This window comes from Astyanax mexicanus, chromosome 24 (genome assembly GCF_023375975.1).
Source record: "Astyanax mexicanus isolate ESR-SI-001 chromosome 24, AstMex3_surface, whole genome shotgun sequence".
In the NCBI taxonomy this organism is placed as follows: Eukaryota; Metazoa; Chordata; class Actinopteri; order Characiformes; family Acestrorhamphidae; genus Astyanax; species Astyanax mexicanus.
In genome coordinates this window covers 28,131,871-28,154,271 of record NC_064431.1, presented here as the reverse complement: position 1 = coordinate 28,154,271, position 22,401 = coordinate 28,131,871, and the positions used below count along the sequence as shown (strand labels likewise).

The following is a 22,401-nucleotide window of genomic DNA, read 5'->3' as shown; positions in this document are numbered from 1 at the left end:
CATTAAAAGCATTAAAAAAATCTCCAGAAAGGGACAAAGGGTTGGTGGTGTAAATTGTGTCATCCACATTGATGAGAGCAAGTTCTGCCACAAAAGAAAGGTAAGTCTATAGGCTGTTTTCAACAGAATAAAAAAAAGAGACTTTTCTGGATTCTTATGAGATATTATCAGGTGAGCACCAGATACTATCAGGTGAGCAGCTAATACTATTATGGTGAGCATCAGATACTGAGGGTCACAGTAGGCTTACAATGCTAGTGAAGAGGGCATGGGTAATGCTTTGCCCCTATCTCTAGCATTGTAAGCTTGTTGGAAGCCAGTTGTTTGAGCATTCTGAGCGATGCAGGTCAAGTGGGAAATCTCAAGTTGGGCATCGTGTCAGGCTCAGGCTTGGGCAGAGAATCTAAATTTGATGTATTATTAAGCTTGTATGCACTCTAATGTAAACCCACAGCTGTCTAAATTCTTTTTTTTTAGTTTTAGAGGCACTGTTTAGCATAATGTGTAGAGGTAAGAGCAAACAACACAAATCTTTCCAGTTATTTTTGAGAGCAAATCATTTTTGTATAGTTTGTATATGGTTAAGGCAGTGGTTCTCAAACTTTTTCTATCATTCCCCATCTCAGGAGAAAGGGATTTCCGTGCCCACATGTCCCATATCTCCACAACAAAATGTTACTAAAATAAACATGCAAGTTTACAATTTGTGTATTTATTGAAGTAAAATCACCATCTATTTCTAAATAAGTGGCTTTACATTATAGCATCAATTAAAAAAAAATACTATTAGTTAAAAAAAAGAAAATTAACCTACTAATTAAATTGTGCTTCAGTTTCTCACTTTTCAATCTGATGAGCAAAAAGCAGGTGAGCAAATGACTATGCCTTATGAGCATCACTGATTGCAATGAGCCTGTTTTACACTAAGCATCTGAGATCAACTGAGATCTAAACTTTGTTTTCAGTCAAGCAACAGCTGAAAAGTCACAACGAACCAAAATTCACCCTAACAAACCATGAAAGCACACATCTCCTCTGATTGGTCAAAGCTGCCTGCCGTGAGAGCAGGAAAAAAAAACATAGTGTGTGCTGCACTCAAAATCGCTCCCTACTACAGTGATAGACACTGTATTCTGTGTCAGCCAATAGTAACTAGTGCACTATAGGGAGCAGTTTAGAACGCTGCATATTTGCATAAACCTGCTTTTATACTGAACATGGAAAATTTGCAGATGTGAATTAAAAAATATATTTTTATGGGATGCTCTGTGTTGATGTAGCCACATCAGTTGCGCAAGCAAAACGGAAAGGCATTAGCAAAGACAGGCAAAAAAAAAAAGTCCTTGCTCCTCACCTGCTATACCTTGTGTCCCACACTAACGCAGGGTTGGGTAGCAGTCATTATAGAGGAACATTAACTGAATTTCACATTACAGCAGTTACTGTACTTAAAGCGGTCATTAAAATTAAAAACACCCAAGTAACCAAACATATTTATTAATTATAACATTACAGGAATAACTTTTTTTAGTGTTTAGTGTAGCCAAATAAGAAACCCACCCAGACCTATATTCGAGGTAGAAATGAAATTTTACAACAAAACCAACTCATGTGAAATTAACTGTGGATAAAAATATAAAAGGAAATTGACAAAATTCTGGGGAGCCACACTACCAAAACTACCATATTCAGAGAAATCTGCTCAAGACTGTACAAAGTACTGGTGATTTTCCCTTTATGCTCTGATAATTACTATAAAATCAAATATTTTAACTTATTTGACAAAGAGATTGAACTTGTTTCTCCCATAAAGTAGTATTTAGGTGGTATTTATGGACTACAGTATATTTTTTACAGTTTAAATAATTGTTTACAATGTACTGATGTGACACGAATTTACAATTATTTTCCTTTTTTTAATCTAGTATGCCGTATTGGCAACACATGGAGGCGGAAAACATGGGTTTTTGGAATCTTGGAGATCCGTGATGATTCCAGAAGACCGGTTTTGAGACTTGTAAAAAGAAGAAACAAGCAGACCCTTCTTCCCATCATTAAATGGCATGTAAACCACATAGTATAATCATCAGTGATGAATGGTGTGCATACTCCACTCTCAGTCAGGCGGGATATGTCCATCATGCGGTAAATCACAGTGTTAACTTTGTTGACCCAGCCACAGGTAACCATACCCAACACATTGAAAGGGCAATGAGGTGTGGCGTCTTCGAGGAAACCGAAATGAAAAATCCCTGAAAAATCATCTAAAGTTCATTGAATGGACCTATTGGCTGGGAAGGAAACACAGAAAAGGAGTCCTTGGTCGGCTTTTGAAGGATATTCGTGTAGCATAAATTTTTTCGCATGTATTTTCTCTGTGTTAAGGCATATGTTTGTGTATTTTTGTTTGAGTTTTATTCAAAATTCCCAATGAACTTGCTTACCTAATTATTTTGTTTAAATTTTGCACAGTAAAATGTGAAAGATAAATGGAAGTTCCTGTTGTGCACTACACACACACACACACACACACACACACATAAGATCGCACTCACTCACCCATACACCCAATTTTGTCACTTTAATCAAAGGAATTTGATGCATGTTGTTTATATGACAAAAATGTAACATTGTTCAGCTGAAGGCTTTCTTTTTTAATTTTGAAGCTCTGAATGTTTTATGTAATGTTTATAAAAAAAAACATGTTAACCTTAACTTGTGTTTAAATAAAGTCTGTTTAATTTACTTAATTAATTTGTTTTTCACTTTATTTGGAGTGGTCAAGCTAACATCTGTATATGTTTACCAGAGAAAATACTGAACATGTAACAGGAACATTATAGTATATCTGTTTCATTTAAATAGAGTATCAACAAAACATCTATTAAACATAAGTAATGTACCAATAGAACATCTACTAAACATAAGTAATGTATAAAACCACATATTGATCATGTATTGTATCAACAGAACATCTACTAAACATAAGTAATGTATCAACAGAACATCTACTAAAAATAATGATGAAAATGATGAAATCAATAAAAATATAATTGTCAGTAATGTCAATAAAACATCTACTCATTTAAAGTAGTGCTTCAACAACCCATCAGGAAGGTGTAAGTTATGATACACTGTAAAAAAAAACATTTTTTTTACAGTTTTTTCAAGTAAATTTTTACAATATTTCCCTGTATTTCAAAATGACAGGCAAATGGTATTAAAATGACAAGAATGAACTGTCTATTGAAATGAGTCATGTGATTTAACATAAAAAATCTGTGTAAATAAAATACATTAAATATCTGTTTTTTAACAAATTTTAGATGACAATTCTAACAATACTAACTGTAAAAATAAAGTCATATTTTGTGACAAAAATAGCTAAACTTTCTGTAATTTTACACAAAATAAACATTTTAAAATGCAGATATTTTAGTAAAATACATACGCAATACTGTTATTAATTCATTTGAAAATGTAAAACAGCAAGAAATTATGTAGGCTAATAAAGAAACATTTTGTAATTTTGCAATTTTAACCACTATTTTACATAAATAAACTGGAAAAATTATGGAATTTACTACAATATAAAACTTATTTGTTAGTATTTGTGATTTGCTTCAGATGTATGGAGTGTTAAAATCGAGATCCAGTGTGTGAAACTTCAGGTTTATTATTTTATAATGAATTACTATCCTGTGGAAATTACAGTGTAGAGTGATCCCAAGTGCCAACTAAGAGATAATAGGAAATGTGTTTTCTATTGTCTAATAAATTATTTAAAAAGTACTCTGCTCTGAGTGTTGGTTCTCATTTTCTGGTTCTCACACTGGTTATCTTGAGTGTTTGATTGTTGCCCTGGCTGTTAGTCTCCCAGGGGTTACATTTTTAAAATTATTTTTTGTGCAGTAAAAAACAGTGTTCTAAGTATTTGAAGCAAAACACCATCCACAGTGCTGAGTAAGTGAAGTAACAGAACAGCAATCAGAAATCTTATTATTACTAAATATTTTATGTACTTTAATGATCATACTTCACAAACAGGTTTATAAATACTTTTCAGTTAAAAACAAATGTTTAAATCCACTTACATAGTAAAGTTTTGAAAAATAAATTCTATATACACACACACACACACACGTGTCATAATTTCATGTATAATGATATAACTGTACATGAACTACAGTTCAAATTAAAAAGAAAGGATGCTGTATTAACACTAAATTAAATGTAAATGTACTTTTATCTCTATGAATGTTATTATAATAAATAAATGTGTCTGAATTTGTTGTGATGCTTTCGTACTTTTCCGTTCATAATTTATATTTACTTTATGTAAGAAGGTATGTTGTGACATTATGTCTACAACTATGTCTAAAAATGGATTCTTATTCTACAATATTCCCATTCCACCTTAAAACATGCAGCAGATATATTAGAGATACATTAGAGTTTAACCTTAGAGTTAAACCTTAAGGGTTAAACTGACAAATACTCTGAGTAAATGCTCTGACTTTTTAATAGAATAATTTGCTCCACCTTAATGTTAATCTCCAGTTCAGCAGTTTCGGTAGCTACTGTTTAAGGTGTAACAGAGAGTTAGATTAAGAACCTCTCAGTCTTAGTCTGTGAGAACGCAGTGCTTGAGGCTGAAGCTGTGATTAATGATGAAATATTCTTCTTGTTTTAATTTGTGTTGACAAACGTTTTAGGCAGATCTTCTAAAAATAGTTTGTAGTGTTAACATCTCTAAAACCTCCACCTGGCTGCCTTAATATTGTATTTTAAAGGAACTCAAAGCTTTTCCTTAACATGACATTCTTCCCATTTGATACATCTTAAACAATCCGAACTGTTCTGACATGTACAGAAAAGTGGACAAGTAAAAAACATGGTCAATTACACTGATTGAAATGCAATAAAAGCCAACCTTTAAAATACTGTAAATAAGAAAACAGACAATTTTACATGCACAACATAAGTTACCATGTCAGAAACATAAAATATCATGCAGTTGTATGTTGTTTCCATATGTCCATTCCCACAAAATTTGGCAGTATTTTAAAATTTTGTAACAAAAAAAAAAGAAACAAAAAAAGGGGGGGGGGGGATTTATAGTTATGTAAACTTGTGCTGTAAACAAAAAAATCTACTACTTTTTCCTCTTCTACGGCTGAAAGCCCGGGGAGCACTACAGCAGGCTACAAAATGTGTAGATTCTCCTGACACCTCTGGGCTGCAGCTCTTACCACGGTAGGCTCCGGGTCCTAAAAATAAATGTGAGAACAAAGATGAATCAAAGTAACATACTGCGCACATATTTATATCTGGAGTTCCCAACATCAACACACTCTTTAACACATCGCATAAGCTTGTTAGTAAAGGGTTTCAATAAAGTTTGTTAGATGAAAGCAAACATAAAATATACATAAAATATATATAAAGAGTCCCAATAGCTAACTGGAAATCCCTGTATTACATAATGCACACCTGTGTCAAAAAAACAGAAACTAATCACGTCACAATAATTGCACAAATATAGAGGAGACTACATGGACTGCACTGCTCACATCGATATCATAGATGGAATTATTTAGTATTATATATTAGTGTACATATATTGATAAGTAATTGTGTTAACTTTATATTATTTTAATGATACATTAATACACAACATAATACAGTAAAATAATAACAAACCATGTAGGCCTAGATCATATTAAGATAAACTAGGAAGCGTTAAAAAACATGCAATTAACCCATAAGAGCTCAGACAAAATTCTGAAATTTGAAGTTTAAACTTAAAAAATAAATAAATAAATAACTTAAATTAAGTCAGTTAAATTAACTGAAGAGTTAATTCTGTTTGTTTTTTTTTTAATTTGTGATAAAGCACATGACTACATACTTCAAGCTTAAAGTCCTAATGTAGCAAATTACCACGATGGAAATTGTATTTTAAAACCTTAGATATTAGACAAAAACCAAGAAATCTTGGTTTTAGGGCTCATACAAGTTAAGAAATAGGTTAGGTACTGTTCTAGCGAGATGTTACCTGGTTAACTAGGATAGATAACGTTAGTTAGCTGGCTAACACTAGCTAAATCACATAGGTAGTAACCTAGCTTAGGGTGCTAGATACGTCGTAACAGTATGACAAAACTAACTAACGCTACCAACGCTAAACACATGATACAAATATTATTGGATTTGCCTTACAAATAGCACACCGGTTATTACATTTAATTGCAATACTCACTTTTCCACAGCAACGTGTTCCTGCTGCCATGGCAACGGCAACTTGGCGCTTGAGAGTGCATTTCCGGGGCTTGGTGGAGCATGTGCTCTTCTCCAAACAGACCGCCGCATTACAGGCTGGAGCGCATTCCAGCGTCGCCGCCATATTGGATGGGTCTCCCATGCGCCCCAGTATACAGTTGGGGCGCATAGGAGACCCATCCAATATGGCGGGCGGCTGAGACGTCTGCTCCAATAGCCTCTGTCTGTCTGTACCTGACGAGGGGATGTGGGAGGGGCGGAATCCATCCCTGACGTAAACACACCCTTAACTAATGCCAACATATAAAATAAAGTTACATTAACACACTAAAAATGGTCATTTATATTTTAGATGACAAAAAACTTTGTCATCTCAACAACACTGGTGAATCCAAGTTGACCTGACAAAATTCTAAATATTTTTTACAGTGTACCCTATGAGCAAGGTAAAAAAATAAAGACAAAGATTTTGCTTTCATCATATAATTTCGTTTGTATTAATTTAAAGATTGTATTGTTAAATAAACCAGTCTATTGTGTATTATATTAGGTACACATTCAGAGCACCATAGATACACTTTTGCCAAAAAATGTTGGCAATATCTTATCTTTAACAATAATATCAGCTTTTTCATAAATTTGCTATAATTATTACCATATTAAAATATTGTGATATTAAACAATGCAGAACATGGCTAAGGACCTGATGTGTGTCCAAACATGGGAAAAGGAAGGATTTAATCAGGTGGAACAAAAGTGCAATATCCCTGAAAGGGAATATTCAAGAGAAAAAAACTTTTACTGAAACTGTATGAGAAATACCATGTTAGTCACTACAGCCACTACATTACACTACACTAAACTACACTACACTACATGCTTCAGTAACATAACATTTTGTTACATGTAAAGTTAAGTAAAATCAGTGATGTAAAGTCAGTTTGCAGTTGATTGGCTGTTACACTGAACTTTTGCTGTTGAGAGGAATGTTTACGTCCGATTGGTCTTGAGGTTATTAATCAGGGTGAGCAGAAAAAAAGTTTTATTTGATTTTGAAGATTTTAATGTTGAAATAATGACACATCACCCACCTCTAGTATTCACTTGCCCATCCAATTAATTTAATTTAGGTGTTCCAATAACTTTCATGGCCAAAGGAGTACAAAACCAAGCACCTAGGCATGCAGACTGATTCTACAAACATTTTTGATATAATAAGTTGCAGCGGGTTGAGAATGAAATATTTGATGGAGGCAAAAAAAAAACATATTAAGTTACACCATAAGAAATAAAAAATAAATTAAAATATCTAGAAGTTCAATAGTATTAGACTTAGTACCAGACCTTATCACAATAGCCTAATTTGGTAATTTGGAATTACAGCTCTACTAAGAAAAAAACAAATGTTGTCCTTTTAGACACTGAATTTAAATCCATATATGCAGTGAAAGACCTTTTGAACAAAAGTCAAGCAGATGAAATATCAATTGTAAAAACGTCCCACAGTTAGATGGTTGCAACAGTCATTAGTGATGTGTTACAAGGCATTACATAGATCAATCTGTTGAGGTTAAGTACATTAATTTAACCCATATGATATTGCTGCCATGACTTCATGGACAACAAGGTTTTACTTTTTTCTTTTTAAAATCTTATCAGTGTGTATTTGTTGATCATTTTTGCTTCTGTAAGATATATCTTTGCAGTACTTCAACAAGATTACTTTGAGCTTTGTGTTTCCAAAAAGTAAATTTGGCATGCTATAGGACTGCACAGATTCATAGGCCACTGGGCTCTCTTAAAACCCAGGTGTAAATGCAGAATAGGCTTCTATTTTATTATTATTATTATTATTATTATTATTATTATTATTATTATTATTATTATTATTATTATTATTATTGTAAAATCGGATAGAACACCAAATGACAGATGGGATTTTAATGGGAAATTAAAAACAATTAAGAATTAAAACAATTAGAACTGGTAATAAGAATAGAAAAAAAATCTTATACCATATTTAACTTGTCATATTATGATTTTATTTTTTATTTTTTAAAAGTTAAGCAAATAAAATGGTTCTAAAAATGACAATTAGAATGTAAATAATTTGCATAATATTTGTTCGTTTACATGAATGTCTATAATGTGACGTTACCAAGTTTTAAACTATCTGAAACTGGAACCAAAAAATACTGGAAAGTTCCATCGACGGACAGAGTTACAGCCGGCCAATCAGAGCTGAAGGCGCGCGGGAAGAGCCTGCGATACACCTGCATCATTCAAACGCCTTTCAAACCAGCGGAAGCATCGGGATTAGGAGATAAGTTTACAAGAATTTATGGACTGATATAAAACAACCAGCTCAAGAAAGCAACATTGCAAACCCCAATGTCCTAGCTAGTGGTGTAACGTACAGTTTGGCTCACCGAAAACAAAGTAAGTAACGTTAACGTCAGCAGGGTAGGGGTTGTTGTTAACGTTAGCTTAGCTAAGTTAATTTAGGTTAATTGTTTGTAGCACTCGTTTGGAAAGCTGCACTGCTAAGGTTTGGTATATAACGCTAGTCTTTATGTTAACAACTGTGTTAGCTATTTTTTTATTGTGTTATTTTTTTGCCCATCCATGTTGCTGACCAAGTAACGTTCAAGTTAGAACACTTGCTAGCAACACGATTAGATTGGATAAAAGGTTGCAGCAACAGCAGCTGTTAATCGTTATTTTTATTCAAGCATGTATCCCCCCCGCCGCCACCCCCCCACACCCGCGCTGCCCCCCCATCCGCCGCCAGCAACAAACTGCAAGTCCTCCAGAAGTGTTCAGGCTTAACCATTACAGTAAAGTTATATTTGCAGTATGGCAAGTGTTTTCACATGTCCAACATGCGGTGTTTCTATGAAAACAGTGAAAGGCTATGTAAGCCATCAGGAATTACACAAACATGAAGCAAATGGCACATATGCCTGTTGTATGGCTGGATGCAAATTAAGATTTACAAAATATAATTCTTTCAAAAGTCACATCTATCGCTATCATAGACAGTCACAGTGTGAAGCAATTCATGGCCCATTGAAGTGTGAAAATAGCCATTGCCAGAAACAATGCATTGATCTGAAAGATCTTTTAGATCATTTGAAGTCTCATGTTTCAAAGAAAGAAGAAGTGCACTGCCCATTCAGGGGTTGTGGCAAAGCCTTTTCTTCCAAGTCATCCTTTACTGCACATATCTCTAGAAAACATAAAAATGATTCGTATATGCAGGTCTCGGCTATTCATGTTGTTCATTCTGTGGCTAGCCAGTCTTCTGATGTTGTTCAAAGTCAGTCAGAAGAATGCATTGTACATGATGAGCCTGCGGAGGCCCCAGACCCAGCTGAAATGAAAGGTTTATACATGAGAAATTTGTGTATGTTTTACATGAAATTGCAGGCCAAGTACCTTGTACCTTCGTCCACTATTCAGATGATTGTGGAAGAAGTAGACAGTCTCAATAGCGTGTGTCACCAGTACACAAAAAATCAAATTAAAGATGCCCTAACAGCCAGTACCAACTTGACAGAGTCTGAAATCAAAGATGTTTTGACAAGTTTAAATGACAGTAGTTTGCATGCATCCTGTAGCCCTGCAATCTCTACAGAGTATTTGAGAAGGCAGTATTTTCAGACAAACTTTTCTTATGTGCATCCTCAAGCTATTAGTTTAGGTACTGATGAAAATCGAAAGGAACGATTTGCTCAGTATGTCCCCATAAAAGAGACTTTGGAGGCTTTACTTAAAGACCCTGTTGTGTGGCAGGAATGTACTAAGTCTGTAGATGACACTAATGCACATGTCCTAAATGATGTAAAGGATGGCTCTGTATACAAGTGTAATGCACTATTTATGGAGCCAGGTATTAGTCTAAAGCTCATTCTCTATCAAGATGCGTTTGAGATCGTTAATCCCCTTGGATCAGCCAAAAAAAAATACAAAATTCTTGGAGTTTACTTTACATTGGCCAACTTTGATCCTTTTTATCGTTCCAGTGTTGAACATTTACAGCTCTTACTTTTGTGTAGAGAGGTAGATTTTAAATATTTTGGCCACGACAAAGTGTTCTCACCACTTCTGTCAGATATCAAGGAACTGGAGACAAATGGGCTTGTGATATTTGGGAATGTTGTTAAGGCAACAGTTTTTTGCATTGCTGGAGACAATTTGGGGTCTCACAATATAGGTGGTTTCATAGAGAATTTCAGTACCTCCACTTACTTCTGCAGATACTGCCTTGCAACCAGAAGTGAGCTCCATGATTGTCAAAAAGATGCACCACCCCGAACAGTGCAAAACTATAATGAGGCAGTAGAAGAGCTACAAAGTGGTTCAATGACAGAAAGCAGAGGTTTAAAATTTGATTCACTTTTCAATTCCCTCACCTACTTTCATGTCTGTCAGCCTGGCCTCCCACCTTGTATTGGTCATGATGTGTTTGAAGGAATTGTGGCATATGACTTGGCCATTTACATCAAGTACTTTGTAAAGGTGAAGAAATTCTTCACCTACAGCCAGCTAAACCGGAGGATTAGGCAGTTTAGCTATCGGGGGTCTGATGCTACTTCTACTCCCTCAGAGGTTGTTGAAAAGGGAGTTAAAATAGGTGGCCAGGCAACAGAGAACTGGTCTCTCCTGAGGCTCCTTCCTGTAATAATAGGTGAAAAGATCACAGACACAAATGATCCGGTATGGCAGCTGACAGTCCAACTGAAAGAACTTGTAGAATTTATCTGTGCTCCTCAAATATCAGTCTCTCAAGTCGCTTTGCTCAATGTCCTCATTGTGGAGTATCTGGAGACAAGAAAAGAGATGTTTCCTGACCATAAACTGAAACCAAAGCACCATTACATTGTCCACTATCCAGCTTTAATACTCAAGTTTGGCCCACTCATAAGATTGTGGACAATGAGATTCGAAAGCAAGCATTCCTATTTCAAAAGGTGTGTGCGAAGAACTCAGAATTTCAAAAATGTGTGCCAAACGCTTGCAAATAACCACCAACTACTGCAAACATATCTAAACTCAAGTTCTTTTTTTGCTCCTACTTTGCAAGTGAAGGCATCCATTCCTTTTCATGCAGAGATGTACAGCAATGCACTTCGCAGTGCAGTAGAAGCAACCTTACCTGGGGAATGCAATCTTGCAGTTTCTAATGAGATACAGTGGAAAGGCACTCTTTACAGAAAGGGCTTCTTTGTGTGTATAGCTCCTGGAATGCCAACTGAATTTGCACAAATAGAACTGATGTTGATAATGGACAATAAGAATGTGTACTTCCTTGTAACACCTCATGGTTCATTGTATTTGCCGGAATTGGGACTTTATGAGGTTCACACTGCAAGTGGTGGCATAAGGTGCATTAATGGCGAGCTACTGTTGGATTACTATCCGTTGCCTGCTTATGCTTCATGTGGAACTAGAGTAATTTCTCTCAAACATAGCATTGTAGATACTGAGTAGGGAGCAAGATGATGACTTTTATGGTGAGTATAAGCATCAGGAACTTAATGTTTTGGAATAAATGGAGAACTGTTATTGGCTTTTGGTGTTAAAAGCTAAACGTCAAATGGCTAACTAGAAAATTGAGACTAAATGATCAGTGTTTTCTGCTGGGCTGAATTTAGCTTAGGAGAGCAGAATCTTTTGACCAATGACTGGGGTGTTTGTTTATCTGTTTAATTTCATATTCCTTTGTTTCTGTCGAGTCATGGGTGATGTAGACTGTGATCTCGCTGGCTTTATTGGCTGTGTGCTGCCGAACTCGAGTGCTAATGATCTGGTATTGGAGGCTCTCCAGACATTAGGTGTGGAATCCATAGAAGATCTGAATTATATCCAGGAGGCAGACCTGGTCAATGTCCTGAGGCCAGTGGAAGCTAGAAAACTCATTGCACGTGTTAAAGCTTTATGTAAGTATAATTTTTTTTGAGTTATAAAAATGTGTGTATGTGTGGGGAAAAAAATAAACAACTATATTTGAGATAATCCTATTTGCAATATTTTCCAATTTTGTCTTGTATCCAGCTGAAAAGAATGTCAGTGAGAATCCTGACCCATCACCCAGAGCTGATTCACAAAGCACTACAGCCACACCCAGAGGAATGATGAGCCCTACAGCCACACCCAGAGGAATGATGAGCCCTACAGCCACACCCAGAGGAATGATGAGCCTTACAGCCACACCCAGTGGAATGATGACAAGTGTAATGCCAGGCAGAGACTATTCATCCTCAGGTATGTTTGAGAATTTGTCTGGGGTAAATTTATAAAAACTGCATATTTTTTCATATTATTATTATTATTATTCTTGCATTATACAGAGTTCTAAAAAGTCATATTATGTATTAATATTCAATTCAAACTTTTGTCACTTGCACACCATCCAAAATGTTTAATTTTATCCTTAATCGTGTTTTCATCTGAATTGGCTATAGTAAAAAAAACGACACAATACAAATTAAAAATACATACATTGTTTCTTTTAGATTTAAATATTTTATTTCACAGAAACAAACATTGATATTAGATTATTTATGTTGTAAGGAAGTAGTGTTGGGAAGTTAAACAGGTCATAATTCTTCTGTGATATGAATTTTATGTTGCTGTGTGAAAGCGTATGCCACAGCTCTCTCTTACCACAACCCTGTATCATGGGCTACATATCTTCCGCCTGTTAGATAAATGATCCAATTTCTCCTTCAAACTATTTTTTTTTAGCTCATAACTACATTTTACAAGAATACATTGAACACATTATGATCTTGCTATAATTTCATGTTGTAGAAGTTTTGTTCAGGGCCAATGGCTAATGCAAAAATGTATCACTATTTTTAAATACTTTTGTGTCCTCTTCAGGTGAATGCTATGAAAATGATCCCAGCTCTCCACTGTCTAGCTCAAGCTCAACTGCATCTTCAGCTCCTCATAGATTAGCTCCAGTAGACAACAACTGGCACTTTACTTTTGAACTCCCATGGAGTAAAATGCCATCAGGGATTATGAGAAAACTCCAAAACAAAGAGCGGCCAACAGGACGGGAAAGGCGCGAGATGATCCGCCTGGTGGTAGGAGAGGTCCTAACCATCTGCCCCACACCAGGGAAGAAACACTTTGATGCAATCGCTAGGAAGATTGTTCAAGCCTACCCTCTGTCATTCAAAGACGTCATTGAAGGTCAAGTTGTGGGCAGTGGTTTTGATTCATTAACCAAGCAGCTGCAGAGCAGAGCTGACAATCTTAAAAGGGGGAAAACCTCCCTTTCCTTAAAAAGACAAGCATCTAGCACAAGTGAGGAGGGAGAAGATGTACCTTTAAAGAAGATCAGAGTCGATACATATGGCTGTGTAAATTGGCAACCAAAGCGAATGCCACTGGGTGAAACCATGGAGACACAGAAATGTATGAAAGAAGACTTAAAAAACATGCACAAAAATCGAAGCAAGGATACCAAAAGTGTTGAAAAGAAAATGGTGGCAACTTTCTTTACTCAAAGAAGTGACATAATAAGCGGAATGGAAACCCCTCTTCTGATCACAGAGTGGCCATATCTGTTCGAGATGTGTGGCATGATTGCTCACTTTAAAGAACTAACAGGTGTGGATGTTGATAGAGAAGCTCTGTCAAGCAAATGTGGGCGAGTCGTTTCATATCTCCTGTCCCGTGAGAAAAAAAAAAAAACTGAAGACATCCTAACAGGTATGGCAATTGCCAAAGCTAAGCATCTAGATGCTGATATTCCTGCATGTGTGATGCTTCTTTTGAGCCATTTCGGTGAAGACCAGGACAAGATGTTCCTGACAGTTGATGAAACATGTCTGCCTTCTGAAGTTGATCAGCTTCCAAGCACACCGTGCATCGTTGTGTGTGGTATGACTTTTTTTTCTTTCCCAAGTTTCACTTCTTAAAGGCTTATGGTTACATTAAAGGGGACATGAGACACTTAAAGTACTTAGCATAATTTAGAAGACTGATTTACATTCTCAAACCTCATGTAGTTTTTAACACTTTCAGTAAAACGGAATTAAAATTAAGCTTTATACATTAAAATGTTCTAACAAGTGTAGCACCAGTATAGTATATTACTATAACTACTGTACTAATCTAAATACCATGTTTTTAAAAAACAAAATAGAGACGTTGGTTTACAGGGTGCATTATTGTAATTTCCCTGCTGCATAATTTAAGGAGATAATGAAAATTAATTGCTACACATACCAGTGGGAAATAAGCTAGTTTCTTTCAGTAGGCATTAGTAAAGAATAAATAAACAAAAAACAATTGATGATAATATAAAGGCCTGTTTATTACAGTCATTTGATTAAAACTTGTTTTTTTAATATAAAGTAGATAATCTGACATGTTATATCTGATAAGCCAGTGAATATCAAATGTTAATTCATCCCTTAAATTACACAGCAGCTTCTGTCTTACATTATATGTTACATGTTTCATATTTCAACTTCTAAACTGTTTGGGGTGTTTTTTTTTCCAGCGTTGTATCTTAGCCAAGTTTCTGAGATGTGTTTTTACTTGTTTTGTGTTCACAGGTAACCAAATCAGTACAACAGTGACTCCTTAAATCTATCTGTGCTCACTGCTCAAACATGCGTGATTGGTTTAACTAGGTTTGAGAGAATCGATTCAGTGATCCAGTGATCTTTCAATTTATTGTCCTGAATCTGTTCTTTGATTTTAATGGACATGTCTATGGTAATAAAGATTCATTTAGCTAAGGAGTCAATGTTGTTCTGATTTGGTTCTCTGTGAACAGGGAGCTGATTGAGTTTCTGAGATGTGATTTTGCTCTTTAAAAAAGCTTATTATATTTAATAAAGATAGAGAGTTGGAATCAGTTTTATGAACTATGCTAGTGTAATGTGTGCTCTTAAATGTTATCAGAAAATATAGTTGTATATGGAAGTGCCTCACCATTTCTTAAATACATTTGATTGTACAATGTTCAGTTTTGAGAAGTTCATAAAGTATATTTTAACATATTGAGTGAAATGTAAGGTAAAACCTAGGATATTGTCTTCGTTGTGCTAATGTGATTATCTATTTTTTATTGTGGTCCTTTGTCAGTCATTATGTTAAATCTAATAAACTGTCACTATTTTTCTGCTGTGTACCAAAGGGAGTTCTGCCCTGACATCTGAACACTTCATGGTTGCAGTTGATCAGACCATCGTAAATGGAAATCTTACAGATTTTGGCGATGCCCTGGTACTGATGTTTGCAACATACTACTGCCTCAACATCAGCTATCCAGCAGAAATGGCAGCAAGTCTGGAATTCTTGCAGAGGTAAAACAATTGTATTTACAGCGCTTGCCTCTCCATCCATCCACCTGCACACCCACATGTCCGCCAATGCATACCTGCATGCATCTATTCATGCATCTATTCATGCATCTATCCATAAATGCATACACACGTTCATCCATCCATCTAATCAGGCCTATACAATGTGCTCATAAGGTTACTGTCAATAATGAAAAATGTCAATAATGGCATTTATTTATATTACATGGAAAAGGCTGGCACACATTGTGTATGATTTATCTTAATGCATGTAATGTAAATTTATGATCAGTGTTCCTTCAGTGCACCCTTCCATTTCATATTGTTTTTAAGCCGTAGTGTAAAGTCTGGATCACCCAGAGTATTTGTGATGATCAAAATGATTCATAGCACTATTAATCATTTGTAGCACTACATTCAAATGTAATTGTTTCTTAACAGGTGCCTTTTCAAGATCAACCCGGACAAGGGGAGCAAAGTCGAGAAAAGGGACTCCAAGAAAACACTATCCATCAATCCCAAAGTTCTGTCTTTGATAACCAATATTGCAGACTTTGAATGGAGAGAGTAAAAGGCATCTCGCATAAATTTTCAGAGAGACATATGGACAACAAAAGCAGGCACCAGTTTTTTTTTTATGTTAACTTTTAAGACAGTTTCCTGTGAAAAGTATAAAAAGGATATGCATTCCGAGCATGTTTGATGGTTGCCCTTTTTCTTTGGTTGGAGTTCTTTAGGGGGATTATGTGTTGTATATGCGCGAGTTGAATTTTTTTATTCACCCTCCTGAGTTTGGAGTGAAGGGTGGATGGCCCAGCTTTGTTTCTCTGCCACCTGTGACACTAGAGTATTTTGCATTTTTTCGAACTGATAAAAATTCTCACTATTTTTCACATTGATATTACATACAGGTAGGTCGGCAGTAAATAACATTTTTATAATTGCGTAAGTTATAATTACTATAAAATATATATATATATATTATTTAATTTATTGTATAGGTGTTATTTGACTCATTGAGTCTTATATTTTATGTATAAGCAAAAGTGTTGTAGATAGTGAATTTTTGGCCTTAAAAATTACAACCAACAAAAGCAGGCACCACTTTTTTTTTTTTTTTTCTTTTTCTTTTTTTTCTTTTGATGCTACGTTTTAAGACGGTTGCATGTGAAAAGCATAAAAAAGGGATATGCATTCCGAGCATGTTTGGTGGTTGCCCTTTTTCTTTTGTAGGAGTTCTTTAGGGAGAATTATGTTGATTTGTTGGGCCTTATGTGTTGTATATGTACGAGTTGAATTTTTTTATTCACCCTCTTGAGTTTGGAATGGGGAGTGGATAGGGTTACTGCCAATGGAGCCGCTGCTCAGTGGGAACATGGCCCAGCTTTGTTACTCTGCCCCCTGGGACACTATAGTATTTTACATTTACAGAGTGGGTTTTTGACTTTAAAAATTGCAACCAACAAAAGCAGGCACCACTTTTTTTTTTTACACACATTTTAAGTTATCTTGAAAGGATATGGAAGCCATTGTTAAGTTTTTATACTAAGCTGAACAAAGAAATTGTTTTGTACTTTTATAATTATAATAAAAATTAAAAAAGGATTGGTATAACTGTAACTGTGTATTGTGAAATATTTTCCAAATATTATTACAGGTAATTGCTATTACTACACATCTAACATTTTAGTTCATAACATTTAAATGTAACACATTTAGAGATGGAAATTGCAGTTTTTTTGACAGTTTATTCTTGTATTTGAATAATAATAATAAAAAAAAACCCTTGTAATATGTCTGACCTCCATTTAAAACTTGGGCTTTCATAAAGTAATTTTTTTAATGTGTATTTTCTGTACAAACTGTCTTGATTTTTTTTGTAGTAACAGTAGTAATATTCTGTACTTAAACTTGTTTATCATTGTTAAAGATAATTATTCTGTTTTTTAAAGAGTGTATGACACTTCTAGGAATTAAAATATGTTAAAAGTAAAAGATTTCATGCAATTATAGGACATTTTCTTGTAATATGACTAATTATTCTGTTTTATAAGAAGCAAGTGACACTTCTTTTAAGAATTAAAATATGTTAAAATTAAAAGATTTCATGTGATTATAGAACAATTTCTTGTAAAATGACGAATTATTCCATTTTATAAAGAGTGCATGACACTTTTTTTAAGAATTAAAATGTTAAAATTAAAAGATTTCATGTAATTATAAGAACATTTCTTGTAAAATGACGAATTATTCCATTTTATAAAGAGCGCATGACACTTTTTTAAGAATTAAAATATGTTAAAATTAAACGATTTCATGTAATTATAAGAACATTTCTTGTAAAATGACGAATTATTCCATTTTATAAAGAGTGCATGACACTTTTTTAAGAATTAAAATATGTTAAAATTAAAAGATTTCATGTAATTATAGAAAAAGTTCTTGTAAAATGACGAATTATTCCATTTTATAAAGAGCGCATGACACTTTTTTAAGAATTAAAATATGTTAAAATTAAACGATTTCATGTAATTATAAGAACATTTCTTGTAAAATGACGAATTATTCCATTTTATAAGGAGCGCATGACACTTTTTTAAGAATTAAAATATGTTAAAAGTAAAAAAATGTATGTAATTAAAGGGCAATTTCTTGTAAAATTACAATAATAGACGTTGATTATAGTAAATACAATAACTGTTTTTTTACGGTTTATGTATGTTTTAAAAATGACACAATTTTTCTGTTTTTTTACAGACATTTTCTGGCGCCCCTGCTGCCGGAAAATTACCGTTTTTTTACACTTTTTTTTTTTACAGTGTAGTTTATTTGTTAGAAAGGATTGCTGTCCATTTACAACATTGAAACAGATAGTCACTTGAATGTTTATGTATGTCACTACTGCAGGTGTACAGATATGTTGTTGATTTTGTTATTGATATTCTATTGACAGTTTATTAATCATCTACAAAGGACCACTCAAAATAAAGTGTTACCAGTTACTTAAAACAGAATCATAACTTGATTCAGAAACTTCTTTATTTGTAAATAAATGTGAAATTTACCCATACCCACTAGTTGAGATGTGATACTACAATAAGTGGTGACAATAAAAACACAACAAGCTAAATTCATAATGTTAAGAGAGAAAACTTTATTAAATTCAAAGAAAAAAATATCTTTATAAAGAGAGTTATTGTTGCCTCCAGCCTCTTCCTCGGCCCACATTCATTTCTGTGGACAAAATAATCCGAATTACCCAAATTTTTAAAACTCAGGAGCTGTGTGCACAGTAGCTGCCACGGCGAAAGGAGCTGTGTGCATGCCAGCTACTACTGCATCAGGAGCTGCTACGCAGTCTTGTCCAGTCCATGTCCTTGTTCACGTCTAATGTTCAGTTCTTTGTCGCGTCCCCTGTCCGGTTGTTCTTCAGGTCCCCTGTCCAGTCTCCATTTGTGTCCTCAGCCTCATTGATTAGATCAAAAGCGTTTTGTCTATCGATAGCCGATCTCTGGGTGATGCAAATTCGTGTATCATCCTCACACCGACTTTGTGACTTGCCAGAATTTTTAAGGCGTTCTGGGCATAGAGCCTCACATCCTGGTCGGGGTCAAAAGCCAGTTTGGTGAGAGCAGGCAGAATACTGTTGGTGAACTCTTTCCTGCCAGTCAGCACACTCGATGCTCCCATTACCTGGACCAGTTTCTTCAGATGTAAAGAAGCGCTGATCCTCACGGCTCTGTTTTTGTGGCTAAATCCTCCAGCCAGCAGAGCTTTCAGGACTTGGCCAGGTGAACAGTGTTGCACCATGTAGCTGAGAGCTAGCTCCACTGCCTGCTTAATAAATAGGCTGGACTCCCAAGATCTGTGCAGGAGCGCGGAAGCTGCAATGCCCAACTCTTTGTCCATGTTCTTCTGCAGGTGAGTAAAGAGATGGGCCAGGGTGGACATGGCGGCCCGAGAGACCACCGAGCGCAAGTTCTTCACCTCGTCGGTGACGGCTAAACAAACAACACGCAGCTCTGGCAGCAGAACCTCAGAATGGTGTTCTGCGAGAGCTCGTATCAGCCGTAGTCCCTCTATCTTTTTTTCCCAGTCCTCATCCTGCAGCAGACTAAATGCCTTGCTGAGTTTCTTCTTGGGCTTGTCGAGGGGCTCCTCGCTGATCAGAGCTGGTAGCTCCAGTGGTTGGCCTCCTTTGTGCTGCTTCTCAGCATCCCGTTTCTTGCAGGCAGCCACCTCTGCCTCCACTGGCCTCTGCTGTTTCTGCCTATCTAGGCGAGGTATCTTGCTACCTGGAGTAGAACTGTAGCAGGCCGGAAGTTTCTTCTCATCTGGCTGGGTATCCTCTGGTCTCTGCTGCCTCTGCCTATCTAGGCGAGGTATCTTGCTACCTGGTGAGGTGTAGTAGGCCGATTGTTTCTCCTCCTCCTCCGCTGGCTGGGTAGGGAAGGGTCTTGAGGGCCCAAATTTCCCGTCCCCACAAGGAGACGGAACTTTCACCTTCAGTCTGTGGAATGTGCTGCTGGTTTTGTCTGCAGCAGGTTTTGGTGGTGGGACGGGGGTGTGGAGGACAGGAAACTTAACAGCCTCCTGTTTCACCACAACCTTTGGGGCTTGAACTTTGCGTGGCGCACTCTCCTTGAACGGAGGCAATTTAAGGGATGGTCCAGGTTGTTGAACAGGCTTCTTCTCGAGAGTGCTGGTTGAAACGTTGGCCAAGATGCTCAATTGTTCAAGACGCTCCTTGTGCCTCGTTCTAATGCTCTCTATGACAGCATGAGCGACAAGAAAGGGCCCATCATCCGTTTCGCCGCAGAGAAGGGTGAGCATCCTGTCAACCTCGGTTCCACAGATTTCCTCGAATGATAATGTGGACCAGCAGTCCTCCCTCTCACGAGCAGCCTGAGTGTCCGCTTTTGATGGTTTTGGAGGCTCAACAGCCTCCTGTTCCACGACAACCTGTGGGGCTTGAACATCACATGGTACACTCTGCCTTGATGGTGGCAATCTATTGGGTGGTGCACGCAATTGTTCAAGACACCCCATGTACTTCTTTCTAATCTTCTCTAGAACTCTATGCGCAATAATAAAGGGCGCTTCATCCTCACTGTAGTCAGATTCTATCATCTCTCTATAATCAATAGACCTCTCTCTTTCAGATACTACTGACTGGAATACTGAGAGACAAGTCCTTTTATAACCTGGTATGATGATGATGTCATCACAACTCTAGACAAAGTTCCATTGATGACATCACTGCACAGGCTAAAGTTCCGATGAGGCCCAACATTCCGTCTCACACACCAGCAGCAGCACGGAACCCTTTCTCTCCCCTGCTCTGCCCTGTACCTCCAGAACTAAACAGTTTAATACACTTTGTATTGTATTGAGTTTTTATGTAGGGAAAATAAAATTTGTATTATCTTCTAAAGGGCCATGCTGAGACCTTTGGAGGTGCTGGTGCTCAAAGTCAAAAGGGGGCAAATCGAGCACGAATTTAAAAACACCATACAGAAACACATCTTACAACTTAAAATTATAAGCGGTTGATTTGTGGTCTTACTGAGGTGTTACTGTAAACTACAAATGAACAGAAGTCACGTTAGATCAGTGTTTCTCATCCCTGTTCCTTAATATTCCCACTGTTCTGCATATTCTACAGCTTTCTCTGCTTTAAAGGCACTTAATAAAATAAATGGTGGTATGTTGTGTCTAATACACTGTGGGATTTACATAATGATTGATTTATGATCCTTTTGGGGCTAAAACATTTTAACAGGTAAACTCAATAAACTATTGTTAATTAGCTGATCAGTTGGATCGGCTGGAAAACACACAATTTTAGAGCAGTGACCAGGGTTAAGTTACTGCCTTAAACTACCAACATTACCCAGTGTTGTACTAAATTCTAGCTATCCTCTACAGTACAGGGCAAAATATTGAACACACCTTTTTTCAGTGCGTTTTTTTATTTTCATGACTATTTACATTGTAGATTCTCACTGAAGGCATCAAAACTATGAATGAGCACGTGGAGTTTTATGTACTTAACAAAAAAAGGTAAAATAACTAAAAAAAAACCCATCTGGATTGGGTTCAGGTCCGGTGACTGTGGAGGCCAGGTCATTTTTTTGTTAACTACATAAAACTCCACATGTGTTCATTCATAGTTTTGATTAATGATTAATACTGTTTTTTTTTTTTATATATATATATAATACGGGAAATTTATGGGAAAATACTAGTACGTGAAGACGGCGGGAAAGTGTGATGAAATACGGTAGTTTCCTGGCCAAAAAGGGTATGATTTTTACACATACACTTACAATTTTTTTTTAATTGACAAAAGGGCACTTTGGGCAGTAAGAGCCAAAGGGGCAGGTGCTCCAGCCCCCTCCGCCCTCCCCTCTGCACGTGCCTGATTATCTAAGGTAGCAGACTAAACAGCGCCACCTTGTGACAGCCCTTCATACATATTTATGTGGCAGTTGAAGCTTGCTCAATATATATGTATATATATATATATATATATATATATATATATACATATATATTGAGCAAGCTTCAACTACCACATAAATATGTATGAAGAGCTTTCACAAGGTGGCGCTGATTAGTGCAATAAATGCATGAAAATAATTACATAATTTTTTAATTAGGAAATATATATCATATATATCATAGCTATTGTAAGTGTAAGACATTATTTATAAAATAGCTATGATATATATTTCCTGATTAAAAATTATGTAATTATTTTCATGCATTTATTGTCACCCCTTCT

At 36.0% G+C, this 22,401-nt stretch overlaps 2 protein-coding genes and 1 long non-coding RNA gene across 4 annotated transcripts; 1 reads left to right on the top strand and 2 right to left on the bottom strand.

Moving 5' to 3' along the window:
* Window positions 1–4,911: 4,911 nt before the first annotated feature.
* Window positions 4,912–6,388, bottom strand: LOC125787360 (uncharacterized). Its single transcript, XR_007429271.1, has 2 exons — window positions 6,263–6,388; window positions 4,912–5,270 (listed from the first exon to the last, which is right to left on the bottom strand). It is a non-coding gene; the product is annotated as an uncharacterized LOC125787360 (long non-coding RNA).
* A 2,127-nt stretch (window positions 6,389–8,515) lies between these two features.
* Window positions 8,516–17,571, top strand: LOC111197476 (uncharacterized). 2 transcript variants are annotated; one of them, XM_049471437.1, is made up of 6 exons: window positions 8,516–8,721; window positions 12,021–12,224; window positions 12,340–12,549; window positions 13,171–14,181; window positions 15,449–15,617; window positions 16,056–17,571. In XM_049471437.1, the coding sequence occupies exons 2-6, from the start codon at window positions 12,023–12,025 to the stop codon at window positions 16,183–16,185; spliced, it is 1,722 nt and encodes a 573-aa protein (XP_049327394.1). In that variant the 5' UTR covers window positions 8,516–8,721; window positions 12,021–12,022; the 3' UTR covers window positions 16,186–17,571. The 2 variants fall into 2 exon arrangements, with proteins under 2 accessions (XP_049327394.1, XP_049327393.1); XM_049471436.1 differs by lacking the exon at window positions 8,516–8,721 and having other exon boundaries at window positions 11,812–12,224.
* A 1,091-nt stretch (window positions 17,572–18,662) lies between these two features.
* Window positions 18,663–20,868, bottom strand: LOC125787351 (TOG array regulator of axonemal microtubules protein 1-like). Its single transcript, XM_049471438.1, has 2 exons — window positions 20,009–20,868; window positions 18,663–19,909 (listed from the first exon to the last, which is right to left on the bottom strand). The coding sequence occupies exons 1-2, from the start codon at window positions 20,742–20,744 to the stop codon at window positions 19,089–19,091; spliced, it is 1,557 nt and encodes a 518-aa protein (XP_049327395.1). The 5' UTR covers window positions 20,745–20,868; the 3' UTR covers window positions 18,663–19,088.
* Between the last annotated feature and the right edge of the window lie 1,533 nt (window positions 20,869–22,401).

Bases quoted from the DNA above. Each gene is read 5' to 3' on its own strand.
- LOC125787351 (XM_049471438.1), bottom strand. From the start codon at position 20,744: ATGATAGAATCTGACTACAGTGAGGATGAAGCGCCCTTTATTATTGCG. The intron at 19,910-20,008 runs GTAGCAAGATAC...GTTCTACTCCAG, and splicing joins GGCCTACTACACCTCACCAG to GTAGCAAGATACCTCGCCTA.
- LOC111197476 (XM_049471436.1), top strand. From the start codon at position 11,966: ATGACTGGGGTGTTTGTTTATCTGTTTAATTTCATATTCCTTTGTTTC. The intron at 12,225-12,339 runs GTAAGTATAATT...TCTTGTATCCAG, and splicing joins TGCACGTGTTAAAGCTTTAT to CTGAAAAGAATGTCAGTGAG. The intron at 12,550-13,170 runs GTATGTTTGAGA...TGTCCTCTTCAG, and splicing joins CAGAGACTATTCATCCTCAG to GTGAATGCTATGAAAATGAT.